The 20,294-nt window shown below is 38.4% G+C and overlaps 1 protein-coding gene across 4 annotated transcripts in view; it reads right to left on the bottom strand.

Annotated features, from left to right (window-relative positions):
- atrip (ATR interacting protein) overlaps positions 1 to 20,294 on the bottom strand; it is a 64,748-nt gene that overhangs the window by 29,524 nt on the left and 14,930 nt on the right. For all 4 annotated transcript variants that reach the window (XM_059944637.1, XM_059944638.1, XM_059944636.1 and 1 more), the window contains 6 exons: positions 15,981 to 16,099; positions 9,631 to 9,776; positions 5,367 to 5,474; positions 4,419 to 4,523; positions 3,055 to 3,181; positions 855 to 1,580 (listed from right to left, as the gene is read on the bottom strand). In XM_059944637.1, the coding sequence (XP_059800620.1) occupies positions 855 to 1,580; positions 3,055 to 3,181; positions 4,419 to 4,523; positions 5,367 to 5,474; positions 9,631 to 9,776; positions 15,981 to 16,099 (1,331 nt within the window). The remainder of the gene's footprint in view (positions 1 to 854; positions 1,581 to 3,054; positions 3,182 to 4,418; positions 4,524 to 5,366; positions 5,475 to 9,630; positions 9,777 to 15,980; positions 16,100 to 20,294) is intronic.

Raw genomic sequence — 20,294 nt, 5'->3', positions numbered from 1 at the left:
GGTACCTCAGTACATGTGCTCCCTTCCCACTCATTGGAGTGCCCGTTTATACCTTCCATTGGAAATTTACTCTTGCCTCATTTAATGTGCTTAACTTAAACATCATTTAACATTTCACTGGAAGGTTCACAGAATTTATGAAATGTTAAATCATGTTTCTCAAATTGAATTCAAACTGATTAAAAATGTTGACTTCCAGCAGTTTGTTTCCACTGCAGCATGATGTAATAATTACTGGGAAATTTACAAATATTAGTTATAACAGCAAACAAATAAAAATCACCAAAAATTACATTGCAAAATTCTTTCAAAATCTATTTCAAAATTAAAATACAGACATTTGACTTCAGCAGATAATCTACTGAGGAATATAGACCAAAACAGAACGTTATTGATCTAATACATTAATTCTGATTTGATCTATACAGATGTTGCTTGACATGCTGAATATAAGAAAAAGTACTGATTTTTAAATTAACTTTCTAGCATCTGCAGTTTTTTTTGTTTAGTTACTTATGCTGTTTAATACTATGCTTGATTGACATACAAAGTTAACACTTCCTACAACCCAAGTCTATACAGTCATGTTAATCAACAAGCAACATAGCCAAGCCAGAAAAACTTAAATGCGTGGACTTTCTGAAGAAGTTAATAGATAATAAATTGGGATTAAGAAGCAAGACTCGGAGTCCAGAACACACTAGTTAATTCAGATAAGCTGAAATTAATTATATAATATTTACCGTTAATTCTACTCAGTGCAGGAGGAATAAATCTGTAACATTTTGTCCCAGATGAATTTCACCAACATTTTGTCCCAGATTATCTATCACAAGACCTCTGCCCTTTGTTACCTGTGCAGGAGTGAAGAATTTGCATGTTCAGCAAGCCTCCTCAAAACTCTTAAGCTTTGGCACTGGACACTCTCTCTTCGATGAGACATGCTTATAGCCACAGGATCAGTAAATTGGAGTAACTTGTCAAACAAGTGATTCTGAGATTGTTCTAAGCCAGCCGATTCCTGCGGCTTTGTTTGTTCTTCTTGAAGCTTCGACATTCCTGCTTCTTCTTCATCATGTTCACCTGGTGGTATGCTTTTGTTATGCATTTGGGTGGCCAAGTTAGAGTCACCTTCTGTGCCTTCTCTGGAGTTATGGACCAGTAAGAAATTTCCAACCTTTTGACTATGTGATACAAGGTGATACAGAACTCCAAGTGCTGTAAGTGCAAAGTCTTCACAATTATGCAAATGATCATCTATATTCGAGGCAGTAAGCTCCCCAGAGCTGGATGAACAGCAAGTTCTGCTTTGAGAAGGACTTCTTCCCCCTTTTTCAGTTTGCAATGCTTGACAATATGTATCAAGGTAATATTCTATTAGTGGCAAAAGGTGAACTACACCAGGCATGTCATTATGTTTTCTAAGATAAATTTCTGCAGGGTCCAAGTTTTTTTCTGACAATTCTTGGTCCAAGATGAGCATGTTAATACCACACAAAGCTAACTGTTGAAGTTTATTTAGATTTGAAGACATTTCTTTTATCCTGACATCAGAAGATTTCTCAGTTGAGGAAGAGTCACTACAAAGATGAAAAGTTATTATTATACCACATTTATATTGTCTGCCTTTTTAATTTTGCATAATCAGAACAGTCCAGGTGAACTTTCCTCTGTAATTACTATACATATATTTACTGATTGAGTGATTCATTCTTCTATGAATCTGACTATTAATCATGCACATGTGGGGCCAATTCCAAATGTCACTGAAGATCACAATTACAAGTTAGCTCCAGTGGATGTAACAAAATCACTGTATTAAGAGTTGTTAAGATACTACAGCAGGATCTCTGTTCTTTAAAAAAAAGCTGCTGCTTCAATTAACCATCTTTTTTAAGCATCTTTCAAAGAAAATTATAGCATTGTGAGAGTATCACAGATATTATTTGTTCTTTCCCATCCTTTCCTTTATCTGCAATTAAAAATGTTATGCATTTCTAGTTCTATGAAATGCAATTGTCCTGAAATATTAACTGCATCTCTCTCGATATGCTGCCTGACCTACTGCATACTTTTAGCATTTTCTGTTTTACTTAGAGATAAAATGTTGTGCTAGTTAAATGAAAACTGGAGTATTATTAACTTCCATCAGTATAGAAAAAATTTTAAAATGAATTGGTATAATTAAGTTGCTGCTGTGAATAGAGAAATATTGTTCAAAATAAGGTAACAAGTATAGGCAAAATAAAACAACGTCATAATACTTGATGGAAAGAAATTTTACATAAGATTAGTTACATCAAACCAAATAGTTTGAAAATCAGAATGGCTTTTGAAATTTAAGGGCATGTCTGAAAGCAGTAAAAAAAGGGAAGCAAAGATATCTACGAGAGACAGATCAAAAGAATCAATATGGAGCATTTATCTAGAAAAGCTTATTAAATGTAAGGACTGGACTGAGTGGTCTCAGAATATAAAAAAGCCTATTCTGGGCTTAGAATCAAATTCACTCACCTAGCAAAATTTGTAAATACTTTAGAATGAAAGCTGGCTGTAAATGTTGCTAGTTTTCCAAATCTATTCCAGGCTGAGGAGAATTTCAAGCACCAAGTAGCTGTCCAGAATGAATATTATTCTCTGAACAAAACTCAGCAATGTAGGTTGGTACTCAAGAAAATCTTGTTTAAATTCATAGAAAAGATACTAAAAGGATAACTGCTGCAATGATCTGCCTAACCCTCAAAAGAAATTACTTCAGGAAAAAGCCTGATTACCTTATTTGAATTTTATTCATATTCCACAAAGAATCATCAAAGCAGTATATTTACAGTCAGTATTAACCTGAGAACCAGTTTTACCGTCTGGCAAAATAATCAGCAGATACAACACATGAATATCATTCAACTTTCAAATTAAACTAACAAATTATTTACTAAGATCTGCTTGCATTAATTCACCACAATAAAATTCAACAATTGAATTGACACTTTAAAACTACTACAATTTGTCAAGGCTTATGGAATTCCATTTGCATCTATAACAAACTATACTCACGTGCTGCAGCAACTATGGTATTGGACCAACCCAGTGAAAGCTTCACAACTGCAAGTGAGGAGATGTCTCAACCCCAGACTCCGAGGACCAGCTGGCTGGCTGAGCAGCATAGTCACCAGAACAGCACCTTAAAAAGCACAAAGTCCACAAAAAAAACACTAAATGTACTAAATGTCTGTAATTAAGCAAAATATGAAGGAAACTCTATAAAAGCTAACTAATTGATAAACTGCCCAATAAATGCATTTCTTATTCAATCTGTAGGATGTGTGGCTAGTTTTCATCCAAGTATCTCTAAACTTTTGAAGTTTGGAAATTCAAGCCAGAGTGGCAGAATTAGCTTACAATGGCAATTAAGACCATTAAGTTCTGAACATCAAAGGGGAATGTCAATGATTACATTTATTTTAGCTATGGATGATGAAGTATGCTACTTGATGATACCAAATTGTAAGACTTGAAGATTCTGAAGCAGTTTGAAAAACATCTGCAAGATGGCGGCGCAATGCAGCGCGCAGCGGCCACTTTGGAATGAATATCTGTAATCTGTCATGTAGGATGCCGTGTACAATCTTGATTTGATGGAGACGGACGTGTGGAACACGGAAGAACATCTGGTGAAACTTTTGAAGTGCCTGTTTCACTGCCGCTGAGACTGTGCAATAGGAAAAATCTCTGGGAGGAAGGCCCCAAATCCTCGGCTTTGCCTGTTGCTTGGCAGCCGGGGTTGGGTTCGAAGCACTCGGCAGAGATGGTGCTCGGTGTCGGAGGGCTGGTCTGAAGCTCGAAGTTTTCGGACAGATTCAGAGTTGGCTGTGGTCAGGGTTCCCAGAGTGCTGTATCAGCAAGCTGCAGCGCTGGAGGTTCATGGCAGGAAGTTTCTCTTCCTTCTACTTTTTGCGTGAGATGATGGGCTGTTGGGACTTCGAGACTTTCTTTTAAACCGTGCCATGGACTGCTCTCTATCAGATTACAGTATTGCTTTGCACTGTTGAAACTATGTGTTATAATTATGTGGTCTTTGGCAGTTAGTCTTTTATCAATTATGGCATTGTCTGCACTGTTGAAACTATATGTGAACTATATGTAACTATGTGGTTTTGTGTAGGTCTTGTAGCTTTAGGTTTGTCTGATGGGTTTGTAGTTCCTTTCTGGGGAACGTGCTAAGACGGTAGCGCGATATCGATATGCAGCAGCCTCTCCGGTCTCTGGATTGGAGATTACCAAACGTTATGTGGTTTTTCTTGTGCGGTCTGTTTTGTGCTTTTTCGTGATATCATTCCGGAGAACGTTGTCTCATTTTTAACTGCATTGTATTGGTGGTTTATAAATGACAATAAACTGAATCTGAATTAATCAATCACCTTCAAACCGTCTTTTGCACTTTCCAGATGCCATCTCAACATCAACTTTGGACCAGGATGCTTGCTTCCCCTCACCAGTGGAAATGGAATGTGTACTAGGAGAACCTAAGGAATAAAGAAAGGACAAAGAACACATTTACCAAGACAAATAAAACATCTTTAAACCATTTAAAATGTACTGAAATAAGTGTAAAATCTGTAGCTTAGACAACAATTTAAATTGTATCTAAATTCATATGAATGATCTCTCTATTGGGCAAAAAAGAGAAACTAAGTAAAAAGCCAAAACTGGAGTAAATTTACACCTTATTTTCTTTATTACTGTTTTGGAACTGTACCATTCCAAAACCAAATAATTGATGAAAGATTATTGCTACCACCCAATTTAGGGATCTGCATAAATTGCATATTTTTAGATACTTCCTCATTGACTCATGGAGTAGCTCAATTTCCTAAAGGATGGTCAATGCCTCTACTGCTTTAGTAACCTACAAGAGTCCACACAGTGCTGACTAGCATCTAAAAATTCCATTAAAAATATGGAAACTGATTATACTTGAGCAATGCAACAACTTTACCTCATCATCTGTTTTTTTGTTACAGGTATTTACACAAGGAACCTAAAAAAAAGCTTGCCTAAAAAACTATGTGTATGTACCTCAGCAATCAAAAGTTTACAGAATAATACCAGGCTAAAATTAACATTTCTTCAATTAGACTACATAGACTTTGCAGAAATACGCAGGTGTAACAAAACACAGACATAAAAGAATTAGGGATTGTTGATTGAATGAGAAGGAACATGCCAGGTGACCAATTTTAAAATTAATTAAACTGTAAAATCAAGCTCACAGACAGCATTATAATAGAAACATTCCAAAGGTAAGGATTTCCCCACCAAATTATATCACATATTTTCAAATATATTGAAGTACAATGATTGTTTACCTTCAGACTGCCTGTTGTGGGATGATTTTCCCAAAAAGGAGGTAAATGAGAGACTTTTTTTAGGCATTTCCTTCTTGGCAATGTGATACTCCTTCAAATCTCTTGTCTCTGTTAATTTAAGAATGCAAATTAAAAAAAATTAACAGTCCCAAACATCCACCCATCTTCTTATGCTTGATTTTTTTCCCACCTCTTAACCAAACTATTCAAAAGCTCTCCTGCCCAGATTTTCATTCTATGACCTACTTAAAGATTTTAGAAAGTACTACTGCATATTGATCAGTCTCTCTCTCTCTCTCTCTCTCTCTCCCCTCCTCCCTCCCTTCTCCCCTCCCCCCCCCCCCCCAACCTCACAACAACTATTCTTCTGATCAGCATCTGCACCTTTTATTGTGTTGTTGTGTCCTGGAATTTTATATTAACTGCAAATAGCAGGGAATCCAGTAAGAAGTATGGCTACAACTCATTCACTTGAAACATTTCCTCAGGCTGGCATCCTTTTCAAAATGAGCTACTGTTCTTCTTTTAGCAAAGTTTCATTTGCCAAAACACCAATGTGTGCTTTTTAATTTATAAGGCAAACTTCCCTTCAGCATTTTATAAAGGGTATTCATAGAGTGAAAAAGAAACATTTAGCATTCCCTGTCAAATAAATAACATATTAATATCCATTTTTATGATTTAAATTTTAATGAATTATTTTACAAATTTTCCCCGAACCCTTGAGTCAGTGTTGAAATTATGTAAACCATAGCTTACAAAACATAAAATCATCCATAAAATAAAAACAAACATGGTAGAAATAAATACAGTCAGCCCTCCTTATCCGTAAGTTCCGCATGCGCGAATTCAACCAACCACGGATCGGGAAAACCCATTAGTCCTCTCTCCAGCACTTGTTGTTTGAGCATGTACAGACTTATTTTTCTTGTCATTATTCCCTAAACAATACAGTATAACAAATACTTACATAGTATTTACATTGTATTAGGTATTATAAGTAATTTGGAGATGATTTAAAGTATACAGGAGGATGTGCATAGGTTACCGTGGATCAAAAATCGAAAGAAAAATGTAAGTCCTCTAAGACGGAACAGGTACATCTGGTACTATTTAGCGTCAGTTAGTTAAACGTTTATCTTAGCATATAGTATATATTTTACCTTTCTATGCATATAAAACTTAACAAATGTATGTATTTGAATAATTAAACCACTGCATTTGCTTAGTAATAATTGCAGCTTTCATCCAGGCATGGCCTCCACGTGCTCCATTATTCTTATCCCAACTGTAGCCTAACACTTTTCCAATGACTGATGATGTTTCACCTCCTTCCGATCGCTTTATTATTTCCACTTTATTCTCAATCGTGATTGATTGCCGGGACAGAATCACTGTGGATGGTGGGTCCCAGGCTCCGCTGGGTCCTAAAGTCCACTGCACTGAGCCAAACTAAATAAGCTCCGGAGCTCTGCCGGGTCCTAAAGTCCACTGACTTGAGCATCCACATTTTTTGGTATCCGCGGGGAGCCCTGGAACCAATCCCCCGTGGATAAGGGGGGCCAACTGTATCAATATAATAACCATGTGCGTCTACTGAGACCTCAAATAACTTAAAAGACTGCCATTCAGCAAAATGCTTCACCACTATTCCTCCCCCGCCCCCCCCCCCCAGGAAACCTAAAATATTTGAATATCCATTCTTGACATTGTACTTCAATGAAAGAATTCAAAACTGTGGTTATTGTTAACATGTCTGTGACTAGTAGAAGAAAATAAGGAATGTGTTTTATAAGATAGTACAATTGCAAGAATAAGCTTGTGAACCCTTTGCAATTACCTGGTTTTCGGCATTAATCACTCATCAAATGTGGTCTGATCTTCATCTAACTCACAACAATAGACAAATATAATCTGCCTAAACTAGTAACACACAAGCAATTGTACTTCTCATTAATACCAAGTATCCATTTAAACAAACACAGTTTAGGTTCAAAAGATGTATGAACCTCTGGAATAATATCTTCTACAAAAGCGATTTGGAGTCAGCTGTTTCAATAAGAGATGAGATTGGAAGTTTTTGTTGTAGAGGTGCCTGCCCTAACAAAATGACACAGCCTGCATTCTTCTCAAGAAAGATCTGTCTATGTGCACCATGACTCGATCAAAACAACTTTCAGGTGATCTTAGAAGAATTGTAGAGATACATGAAGCTGGAAAAGGCTACAGAAGCATTTCTAAAGACCCAAGCGTTCATCAGTCCACAGTAAGAGAAATAGCCCACACATGGAGGAAACTCAGTACTGTTGCTACTCTCCCTAGGAGTGTGCATTCTGCAAAGATCACACCAAGAGCATGACATGCAGTGCTGAAGGAGGTGAAAAAGAACCCAAGCGAAACAGCAAAAGACCTGCAAGAATCTCTAGAGCTTGCTAAAGTCTCTGTTCATGTGTCCATTGTAAGAAAAACTGCGAACAAGAATTATGTTCATTGAAGCACACCAGAGGAAACCACTGCTCTCCAAAAAAAAACATTCCTGCATGTCAAGTTTGCAAAAGACCACCTGGATGTTCCACAACGCTTATAGGACAATGTTCTATGGACAGATGAAACAAAAGCTGAACTTTTTAGCAGAAATGCACACCACTATGTTTGGAGGAAAAAGGACTCTGCACACCAACACCAAAACCTCATCCCAACTGTGAAGCATGGTGGAAAGAGCATCAAGGTTTAGAGCTGCTTTGCTGCCTCAGGGCCAGGACAGCTTACAATTTTGAATTCATTGTTTCCTCAACAATTACATCAAAATATTTACAGGAGAATGTCAGGGTAGTAGTCTGTCAGCTAAAGCTTAATAGAAGTTGGATGTTGCAACAAGACAATGATCCGAAAGACAAGAGTAAATCAACAACAGGATGTTTTAAATGAAGAAAATTCATGTTTTGGAATGTGTAAGTCAGAGTCCAGACCTTAACCCAATTGACATGTTGTGATATGACCTGAAGTGAGCTGTTCATGTAAGGTATCCCAGAAATACTGATGAACTAAAACAGTTTTGTATGGAAGAATGGTCAAAATTCATCCTCGCCATTGTGCAAGTCTGATCAGCAGCAACACAAAACGTTTAGCGGAGGTTACTGTTTCTAAAGGAGGTTCCACCAGTTATTAAGTAGAAGGGTGCATATACTTTTACCAGCCTGGACTGTGAATGATTAAACAATGTGTTCAAGAGACATGAAAAGTACAATTGTTTGTCTGTTATCAGTTTAGGCAGATTGTGTTTGTCTATTATTCTGACTTAGATGAAGATTAGACCATAGTTTCTGAGTAATTAGTGCAGAAAACCAGATAATTGCAAAGGGTTCACAAACTTCTTCTTAAAGCTGTGCTCAGTGAATGATGGTTGTAAAATTTAAAACATTGTGTAGTAATGGTACGATACAGTGATTATCCATACCTCTAGGCCTTCAGTTATGCTCATCATGTTCAAGTCATATGCTTCAGCATATGTCCAATGTACAATATTAAATTATCACATCTGTCTCAGCATGAACAGTTATGACAGAAATATAGACGATATACAAAAAAGCAGGAAAACACAGCTTTAGCTCCCTATTATGAACCAATTTCAAAAGTAATATCTGAAACAGGCAGAAATCACATTCTTCTGTTTGAGGTTCTTCAAAGTATTATTGTTTTGAAGATTTTGTTTCTTTATTCTTCAGCAATGGTCCCCTTTTTTACATTAATTTATAGGGTAATTCTCATTGGTAACGTTCATCAGCTGATTGATCAAGCTATGCTAAAATATTTCTGAATTCAGAAACTTCCAGCAATTGCATTAAAAGCAAATATTTCATTAATCTGCTTTCCTTCTGACATTTGGAAGAGCAGCATTTTAGAAATCAAACTTTCAAGCAGATCCTAAGTACAAACAGAAATACACTTATTTTAGAACATATAAAGTGCCTATAATTGATTCTATTGCTTCAAAAGACAAAATAACAATTTCTTCAGTTTATATTACTCAAGGAAATGCAGCTTCTGATTACAAGTAATGCAAGCTTTATGAAAATAACAATGGCAATCACACTAGCTAAATAATCACAGTTTAATGTTAATAAGAATCCAAGAAAAACAAGCTGAAAGAAAAACAACACACACAAAATGCTGGTGGAACACAGCAGCATTTTGTGTGTGTTGTTGTTTGAATTTCCAGCATCCGCAGATTTCCTCGTGTTTGCAAGCTTAAAAAAAAACTTACCTTTATTAGATGTAAGCTGGTTTCCTGCTGAAGGGGAACAAATGGAATGCACAGGGGACATCTCTGCAGCAAATGACTTTTTATCAGGAAAATAACTTCTTGCAGTCTGGGGAGAGGCACTGGGTCCAGATGAACATTTCCTGGGGCTAAAGAGAATTTAGGCAAATATTAGAAAATGTTTGAAGGAACAGTGACACTGCCAACAATATGAACTTACCATTTTTCTTTAGGCAGTTATGCCTCAAAATGACAAAAGTTATTCAGCCAAACAAAAGGCTGCTTATTAATAACTGATTAAAAAAGCTAATTGAAATGAAAATCATTGAAGATGGGGAATGAAATTCAAAATGTCTGAATGTGCTCATATAACCAACATTAGTAAGGAAATAGCATTACTAAAACGTAGCTGAAATAATCAAGAATACTCTTGTTGTATCCTGAAAATGACAACAAACTAAATGAAATTTGCATTGAACTTGGGCACTCTACCTTTGAGAAAAACATTAAACCAATGGGATGACTCACAGAAGTATGAAGTGATTTCGAACTCATCCTCAAGAATGAGGGTGTAATCTCATTGAACCCTATTGAACATTGAAAGGCCTAGGTACAGTGGACATGGAGAGGATGTTTCCTATAGTGGGGGAGTCTAGGAAGAGAGCACAGCCTCAGAATACGAGGATGTCCACAGTGAAGCTCAGAATAAATTTGTCTCTATTAAGGAAAAGAATGATGATCCTGGTCTTCAAAGTGTTGAGAAGCATTTGAGAAGCAAATGTTGAGAAAAAATGTTATTCATTCAGAACAGAGTATAAATAAAGAAAGTGAGCTTCAAAAAAACAAAGCAATAATAAAATTTAAAAAGGGAAAGACTTGGAAAATGATGAGCTAAGGAAGGATGCACTAGCATTGAAGAGGGTCCTGAGAATTATCCCAGGAATTAAAGGATTAGTTAATGAAGAGCATTTAATGGCTCTAGACCTGTACTCACTAGAGTTTAGAATAATGGGAGGGGAATCTCACTGAAACCTACTGAATATTGAAAACATAAGAGTGAACACAGAAAGGATGTTTCCACTAGTGGGGGCAGTCTAGGGTCAGAGGAGACAGCCTCAGAATGGAACGATTGCCCTTAGAATGGAGACAAGGAGGGATTTCTTTACCCAGAGGGTGGTGAATTGGTGAATCTATAGAATTCTTTGCCACAGATAGCTGTGTCAAGCCAAATCACTGGGTATAACTATAGTGGAAATAGGTTGTTGATGTAGTAAGGGCATCAAAGATTACAGGGAGAAGGCAGCAGAATATTGTTGAGAGAAATTAAAAAATCAGCCACGATGTAATGGCATTTCAGATTTGATGGGCCAAATGGGCGAACTCTATTCTTACGGTCTCATGGAACCTTCTCCTTCCAGAATTGCGCTAATGCGCAACAGACTTCCAGCAAAAATAGCTTAAGTTGTGTAAGTTAATTCTTCTTCAAAAAATATATAAACATCTAGTTAGCAACAATGATAACAACCTCCCAAAGAATGACAAAAATATAGATAACATGGATCAATGTCAAAAACCATGAAATACCGTATATTCCAGAGTATAAGCCAAACCCCCCCCCCCCCCCACCATTTTCAAGGTTAAAAAAGTGACATTTTCATGTTACCTTTGTATAAGCCGACCCCTTTTGTAGAGGTTTTTGATTTAACCAGAAAAGATCACAAGATCTCACATGCCGGTACTCAGCTTTGCCGGATCTGGAACCAGGAAATTTTGTGAACCAGTACGTGCTAAAAAAAACAGGCCTATACATCGTAGAGCGTTATAAGTGAATTCTCAATAAATAAATCAGGGAGGGAAATTTTGAATTAGGTCTCCAATAGTAAAGAATCCTCAGAATTGTAACCCCCGCGAAACCATTTAGCGCCCATCGTAATCTCGTTAAAACATAACATGGGGTGGCGGGATCAGTACGTCTACTCAGTATTGAGTTTGCGACCACCATGTACCAAAGATTAAAACAAATGCGATATGATGCTGGCTTCAAGCTGAAGGTTGTTGATTTTGCTAAAGGAATGAATAATTCTGCAGCTGCTAAGAAGTTTAGTGTAAATGAGAAACAAGTGAGAGAGTGGAGAAAGGTAGAGGACACGCTGAGGGAAATGCCAAAGACGAACTGTGCAAACCACGCCAGTGGCCGGAACTGGAAGAAAAAGTTTTAGAGTGGGTGAATCATCAGTGACCATCCGGATACATCTTTACCAGAGAAATGATTTGAGTTCAAGCATTGAAATGGGCCAAGAAACACCATGAGGTCAGTGAAAATTTCAAAGCTACGCGAAGTTGGTGCTCACGATTTATGAATAGACGTGATCTTGTGTTGAGACAAAAAACAAAGATTGCTCAGAAAATTCCCGTGGGGTGTTGTTTACATTCAAGAACGCTGCTGGATGGACGAAGCCAGTTGTTTGAAGTGGGTTAAAGAGGTGTGACATTGACGTCCCAATGGTTTTGGGAAAGAAAAGTCACTACTTGTCTGGGACATCTTCAAAGCGCACTTGTCAGGTGAGACAAAAGCAGCGTTGAAAGCTGAAAATACGCACATTGCAGTCATCCCTGGTGGTTTGATCTCCATGCTCCAGCCACCAGATGTGAGTTTAAACAAATCATTCAAAAAACTCATGCGACGACAGTGGAACGAAATTGACTCAAAAACAGCCAATAAATACAACCTGCCTTCCATGTATTCGTATTTCTAAAGTTGGCACCCTGTGTATAAGTCCTAATTTTAGGACTAAAATTTAGGACCAAATTCTCGGCTTATACACTGGAATTTACGGTAAAATGGAAGTGTTAAAATATACTGTAAACAGAGAGATACCTCAGTATTTTCCATTACCCATTCTGAAAGAATGGGCTCAGTTATAGCTATTTTATTCCTAAAGGAATTCGATGAATATTTGTTTTTGCTATTCTCCTAATTTGGAAATGTCAACCACACAGCTTATAGAGTCAGGAAAAAGACAACCATCTTCCAGCTGCTGTTGAATACTTCCTGGTACGTCACATCGGGTGTCAACAGACCTCCAAAGCACATCATTTGTGATTAAGACCGGCTAAACTAAAAGGGCCCATAAAAGTTAAGTGTTTTCTGTTATAGATATTTTTTGTTTCATAGCAAAGATCCTCATCGATTTTTAAAAAATGTAATATTCATAAAAGTGATCAGAAAAAGATCAGTATTCAAATATTTCATCAAACCAACTGTATGATTTTATTCCTCTCCTCTTAAAGAGGGGCAAACAGTTAAAAACGAATGTGCCACAACTCTGAGGGACCGAAGGGTACAAAGTCGCCCCCTCCTTTTTGAGAATCGCAAGATCGCTATTAATTCGGGTCTGGGACCCAGGAAATGAGAGAGAATCCACAAGGTTTGGAATGTGTCCTGGCCTCAGCAAAACAAAACCATTGATAACGGCCATTGTCTCTTGGAGACGGAATTGTGTATTGAGTACTGTACTATTCATTGAAGCCCCTCAGGGGATGACCAGAGTGGGCTGGTTGAGCGATTGCATCATCCCAACCTGACTGACATCTGAGACCCCGTGAGTAAGGATAAAAGAGGGTCTGGGGAACAACCCCTTTAGACGCACCAGGAGAAACGCTAGAAATCCCGTGACACCGTTTAATAGTGACAGCCGGTGGGGGGCTCGTGTGCGACCTTGCCTTGCCTGGGATTGGCAGGCTCGCCACGGAAGAACAGATTAGCTAAAGGAGAGGCCACAAGTGAACGGCCACACCAACGAGACTCTGACGGATCAAAATCATAAAAGGAAAGCCGGCAAGTTTCTCAAAATCTCTCTCTCTCTCCAACCATTGCCACACAGCGGTCCCCAAAGGCTGCAGCCTGCATGAACTGAGTGACTTTATATTTCCATCGGACAATACATTATCCCCTAGACAACGATAGAGCTTATTTCTTATTATTATTATACCCGCACTTTTAGATTTAGTATTGACGACGTATATTATCTGTATATTTGCATTGATATTATTTTTGTGTATTTTTACTAATAAACACTGTTAAAAATAGTATCATCAGACTTCAACGGACCTCTCTATCTTTGCTGGTAAGTGACCCAGTTACGGGGTTCGTAACACCTTGGTGAAACCTTCCAAGATTATGGAGATAATTAAGTTATGGACAGAACTGAGCAAAGAATGCGAACATTTAATCTATGAATTTTCTTGCATCCTTAAGAGCTCAACATAGTTTGATAGGCATATATAATTTCCAAAAATAACATCTGTTATTATAATGCTATATAAAGCTTATCACCAAATCTTAAGTAACGGAAGTATTCCAGGTGCAGCCTCATCAGTATCCTCTACAGTTGCAGCATAACCTCCTTGCTCTTAAATTCAATCCCTCTAGCAATGAAGGCCAACATTCAATTTGCCTTCTCAATAGCTTGCAGCCACCTGCAAACCAACATTTTGTGATTCACGCACAAGCACTCCCAAGTCCCTCTGCACAGCAACATGCTGCAACTTTTTACCATTTAAATAAAGTGCTCTTTCATTTTTCCCTCCAAGGTTGATGACCTTGCATTTACTAACACTGTACTCCATCTTCCAGACCCTTGCCTACTCACTAAACCTATCTATGTCTCTCTACAGATTCTCCACACCTTCTGCATAATTTGCTTTTCCACTCAATTTAGTATCATCAGCAAACTTAGATGCACTACACTCAGTCCACTCTTCCAGATCGTTAATGTATATTGTGAACAGTTCTGGGCCCAGCCCTGACCCCTGCGGCACACCACTCACCACTGATTGCCAACCAGAGTAACACCCAACTCACTGCATGAGCTTTTAGTTAACCAATCTTCTATCCATGCTAATACATCACCCCCAATTCTATGCATCCTTATCTTATGGACAAGTCTTTTATGAACACCTTATTGAACACCTTCTGGAAATCCAAGTAAATATTGTCCATCTGTTCCCCTCTATCCACTGCGTTTGTTATACCCTCAAAGAACTCCAGTAAGTTTATCAAACAGGACCTGCCTTTGCTGAATCCATGTTGCATCTGCCTGATGGATCCAATTCTTTCCAGATGCCTCACTATTTCTTCTTTAATGATAACTTCAAGCATTTTCCCAACTACAGATGTTAAACAACTGGTCTATAGTTAATTGCCTTTTGCCTACATTCTTTTATGAACAGCAGCATTACATTCACCATCTTCCAATCCGCCAGGACTTGCCCAGAGATCAGAGAATTATTTTGGTAAATCATTACCAAAGCCTCTACTATAACTTCTGCCATTTCTTTCAGTATCCTGGGATGCATTCCATCAGAACCAGGGGGCTTACCTATCTTCAGGCCCACAAGTTTGTTCAGCACTACCTCTTTAGTAATAGATATTGTATTGAGGTCCTCATCTCCCAATGCAGCCATCTCTCTTCGGCATGTTAGGCTCCTCCTCCACCATGAGGACAGACATAAAATCATCATTCAAAGCCTCGGCCATTTCCTCATTACCAATTCCCCCTTCTCGTCCTCCAAGGGACCTACACTCACTTCAGCCACCCTTTTCTACTTTATATAATTATAAAAACTTTCACTATTTGTTTTTATATTTTGTGCTAGTTTATTTTCATGATCTAGCTTCCTTTTCTTTATTGCTTAGTGGCTCTTTGTTGTTTTTTAAAGTTTTCCCAATCTTCCAGTTTCCCCACTACTCTTGGAGACTTGGTATGCACGAGCTTTTAAGTTTGATGCCTTCTTTTATTTTCTTAGTTCTCCAATGCTGGCTCTCCCCGCCCTTGCTGTCCTTTTTTTAAAAACTGGAATAAGAATTAACACCAAGCTGATGAGCAAGCGCTGGAACCTTGCCTGAAGGCAAATTGCCTACCGCTTTAGATGTTGTCACACTTGCCTCCTGAATAGAACATTAAAATTCATTCCTCAACAGTATGGATAAATTTTAAGACCAGTTGCTCTAATCTGAAACTACAATTGTTCCAAACACTGGTTTTGTGATCAAGGGCTATGGTCTTCAGCTTCCAGAGATAGCAGGAATTATAGAATTTACATTCCTGAACAGTTCGATATTCTTGCATATTTATTTCTGAAAGGAACACATCCCAGTAATATTTTCTTACTGTATTATCCATCTCAAACTTAATCACTGGCCTTTTGAACTGATCAGAATGTATGGATATTATAAAAACATTATTTAAAAGGCATTAAAAGGCTGAAAAATACAAAGAAAATCAAAACTATTGAAATGTTCAGTTAATCAAATAAATCTGACAGCCATATTTGAAGTGCATTTCACCTACCTGACTTTAGAAACACCCAGAATTGGAGACTTGGTGGTTCTTTCACAATTTCTGAACTTTGTACGCAACTCATTCATCTCTGCTTCTTTAAACTGCAGTTCAGACTGCAATGACTGCACCTTAAATTTAGAACAGCAGTCAAATTTAACAGAAATGTATTTTACTTTGAAATGTTAGCAGATAGCCAATAAAAGTTTAGCAAATACATGCTAATATGGGGTTTTGACGTGATTTTTCATTAAAAACGGAGTATAAAGAAGTCAACAGCTGCTTATTGAGCTAATATCACACTGTTGCCATGAGCTTCAGGGTCTAAGTCCATTGAAGTTTATTATCAAAGTACATATATATCACCGTATACAACCCTGAGATTCATTTTCTCGCAAGATACACAGTAAATTCAAGAAACACAATAGAATCAGGGAAAGACTGCACCCACAGGATGGAATACAAACACAATGTGCAAATGACAACAAACTGTGCAAATACAGAAAGAAAGAAAAAAAATCAATCTTAAAAAGTCACAATACTGAACATCACTAGAATAGTCCAAAGATTGCTAGCAATTGAGAAATGTATGTGCTTGGCTATGCTTGCACCTCAAGTTTTACCAGCTTGAAAAGGGGAAAAAATATATAATATTAATAAAAATAAAAAAGCAACAAAAATCAACAACATAAGATAAAGAGTCCTTGAAAATGAGTCTATAGGTTGTGGGAACAGTTCAGTGATGGGACAAGTTAAGTGGAGTGAAGCTATCCCCTCTGGTTCAAAAATGTAATGGATGAAGGGTAATAACTGTTTCTAAACCTGGTGGTTTGGGTCCTGAGGCTCCTGCACCTTCTTCCCAAAGGCAGCAGTGAGAAGGGAGCATGAACTGGATGATGGGGGTCCTTGATGATGGGTGCTGCTTTCCTGCAAAATTGCTGCGTAGATGTGCTCAATGGTGGGGAGGGCTGTACCCATGATGGACTGGACCACATCCACTAGTTTTGTCGGATTTCCTGTTCAAAGGCATTAGTGTTTCTAGGATGGGATGCAACTAGACAATATATTCTCCAACACACATCTATAGAAGTTTGTCAAAGTTTTAGATATCATGCCAAATCTTCACAAATGTTATTAAGGCAGTTTAAGGACTGGAAATCTTATTCTCGTTATTCAACAAGCTATCTGTCACATTAAGGAGAGAACAACCTATAGCAATAACTGTGCTGGTCACTCTTACCTACTGATATTCAACATCAGCCAGAGAACTGCCTATAACACACTACATTGTGCATTCAAGAATCAAAGGGAAACCTAAGATACAAAATTTCCAAAGTGTTTTACTGAAAAAAAGTCTTGGAACAGATGACATAAGTAAAACACACAAAATGCTGGAAGAACTCAGAAGGCCAGGCAGCATCTATCAAAACAAAGTACAGACAATGTTTCGGGCTGAGACCCTTCATTAGGACACACGAAGAGCATAGGTGTCCTGATGAAGGGTCCCAGCCTGAAACATCAACTGTACTCTTTACCATAGATGCTGCCTGGCATTAGTGGTGAACCAATCATTTCAAAGAGAGAGAGAGCTTAGCACACATTGGGGAGAAGAGTTTAAAAAGGGAATGTTTTTCAGGGTTCAGTCCATTTGCCGCAGACTAATTGATTCGAAGAGAGAGCTTCACACAGGTCAGGGAAAAGAGTTTTGCAGGGCTCGGCTCACTAGCGGCAGACCAATCGACTTGCGATTCATTAGCAGAAGCAAATAAAAGTAAAGGAGGGTCAAAGCAGAGCGGCCATTGTGTGAGTTTAGGAATGAGAACTTGAGGCTTTGACATGAAGGCACAGGCAAGTACTGCTACTTAGACTTTTGTAAGACTTTTGTAGTGGTTGAATAAAATGTCACAAAATTACAGCTAATATTTAAGTAGGGATGCTGCAGGATCAGGTGATGTGCTGTAGCTGCATGATGTGGGAGCTGGTGGACCCCATTGTGATTCCTGGTGACCACATCTGCAGCAAGTGTTGGCTGCTCGAGGAACTCAGGCTCAAAGCTGATGACCTGGAATCTGAGCTTCAAACACTGCGGCACATCAGGGAGGGAGAGAGTTACCCAGATTCTCTGTTTCAGGAGGTAGTCACACCCATTAGGTTAGCTGCCTGAAATTCAATCCATGGTGATATATAAGAGGGTGTGACCACAAGTGAGGTGGGTAGTAGGATCCAAGAGACAGTGCTGGAGAAACCTCAGCCCTTGAGCTTGTCCAACAGGTCTGAGATTTTTGCTCCTGGATGGCAATGGGAGCTGTAGGATGGATGAACAACCTAACTCTGGCACTGTGGTTCAGGGAGCCAATCAAGAGGGGTAAAGAAAAGAAACGTAGTAGTAATTGGGGATAGTAGTCAGGGGAATACACAGAGTTCTCTGTCACAAGATAAGCATCCTGAAGGCTGTGTTACCTGCCTAGTACCCAGGTTTGGGACACCTTATCTTACCTGCAGAGGAATTTGTAAATGGGAGGGGAAGATCTATTTGTTGTGGTCCATATGAGTATCAATGAAATAGGTAGAATGAGGAAAGAGGTTCTACTGAAGGAAGTTGAGCAGCTAGGGACTGAATTAAAAAGCAGAACCAAACAGGGCGAAATCTCTAGATTACTACCTGAGCCATGTGCAAATAGGCATAGGATCAAGAAGATTAGAGTTAAATGTGTGGCTTAAGGATTGGTGTGGGAGAAGTGGGTTTGAATTCATGGGAAATTGCCATCAGTATTGGGGAAGGAGGGAGCTGTACCAAAGGTACAGGTTACACCTGAACCATGATGGGACCTGGATCTTAGCAAATCACATAACTAGGGCTGTGGATAGGGCTTTAAACTAAATAGTAGGGGGATGGGTTCAACAGACTGGAGAAGTATGGATAAAGTAAAAAAGAAAAGTGTGGATAAAAAAAACAAAAGCTAAAAAAAGAGAAAAGTAAGAGTGAAGTGAAGAAAAGTCAAGTGCAAAAGAGTAAAAGATTACAAGATTTTAAAAGCACGATGAGCGTAAGCTCACTTTATTTGAATGCCCGTAGTATTCGCAACAAGGTCAGTGAACTCGTGGCTCAAATTAGTACAAAGGAAATACGATTTAGTGGCCATTACAGAGACATGGTTGCAGGGTGGAAAGGATTGGTAATTAAATATCCAAGGATATCCGGTAATACGGAAGGACAGACAGGAAGGTAAAGGAGGTTGACTACAGCTCTTGATTAAAGATGAGTTCAGGGTGATAGTGAGAGATGTTATAAGATTTAAGGAGCAGAATGTTGAATGTCTGGGTAAAGATTAGGAATATAAAAGTGACAAAAATCACTGCTGGGAGTTGTCTATCAGGCACCGAATAATAACATTACAGTGGCACAGGCAATAAACAAGGAAATATCTGTGGCATGTAAGAATGCAACACCAGTTATCATATGGGGGGCTTTAACTGGCACATAGATTGGGTGAATCAAGTTGATCGAGGTAGTCTTGAGGAGGACTTCATAGAATGCATCCGTGAGTTCTCTTGGAGCACTAGATGGAGCAAGTTGTATTTTGGCTTTGCTCCGTTCATTTTTCAATTTTTTTTTACCACCCTTTCACCTGAACTTTGATTTTTAATCGCTGAAAATGAATGCCAGGGGGCAAAAGGCATCAGCCGAAGGCAAGGAAGTCGGTAATGGACGTGGAAGGAAAGAAGGAGATTCTAAACAACTTAAACAGTCTCCACTCACTTTGGAAGCTATGTTGAAGCTCCTGGATGATAAATTCGATTAAAAAATGTTCTACTTTGCAAGTATTGTTAAAGGAGATCGAAAGCGGACCAGGAGCTCTTAAGCTGGAGAGTGAAAAACAACAGTGGCAAATATCTGAACTCGATGAAGCTGGAAGACAGAGAGATTGCAGATTGGACACGCTGAAAAAGAAATTAACTTCGACTGCTCAAACACTGTAACAGTATAAACTCAAGATTATTAACCTGGAAAGTCGCAGTCATAGACAGAACCTGTGAATAATAGGACTCTGTGAAGATGTTGAGAGTGGTGACCTTACTAAACTCTTTTCTCAAATTTTAATGGATGTGTTCAGCTCTGAAGCTCTCTCTCTCTACTACCCCTATACTCGATCACACCCATCGGGCTTAAAGAGTTGAAGCCCTGACCTGTTTTACTCCTATTCCACTATGTGCAAACCAAGGAGCATTTAATTTGAACTGCCCGTCGGAAAGGGGTTATTGAACATGGAGACCTCAAGTTTCGTCTGGTTGAAGACTACAGACCCAAGGTAATACAAGAAAGAT

The sequence above is a fragment of the Hypanus sabinus genome, chromosome 19 (assembly GCF_030144855.1).
Source record: "Hypanus sabinus isolate sHypSab1 chromosome 19, sHypSab1.hap1, whole genome shotgun sequence".
Lineage (NCBI taxonomy): Eukaryota > Metazoa > Chordata > Chondrichthyes > Myliobatiformes > Dasyatidae > Hypanus > Hypanus sabinus.
This window is presented reverse-complemented; position numbering and strand designations above follow the sequence as displayed.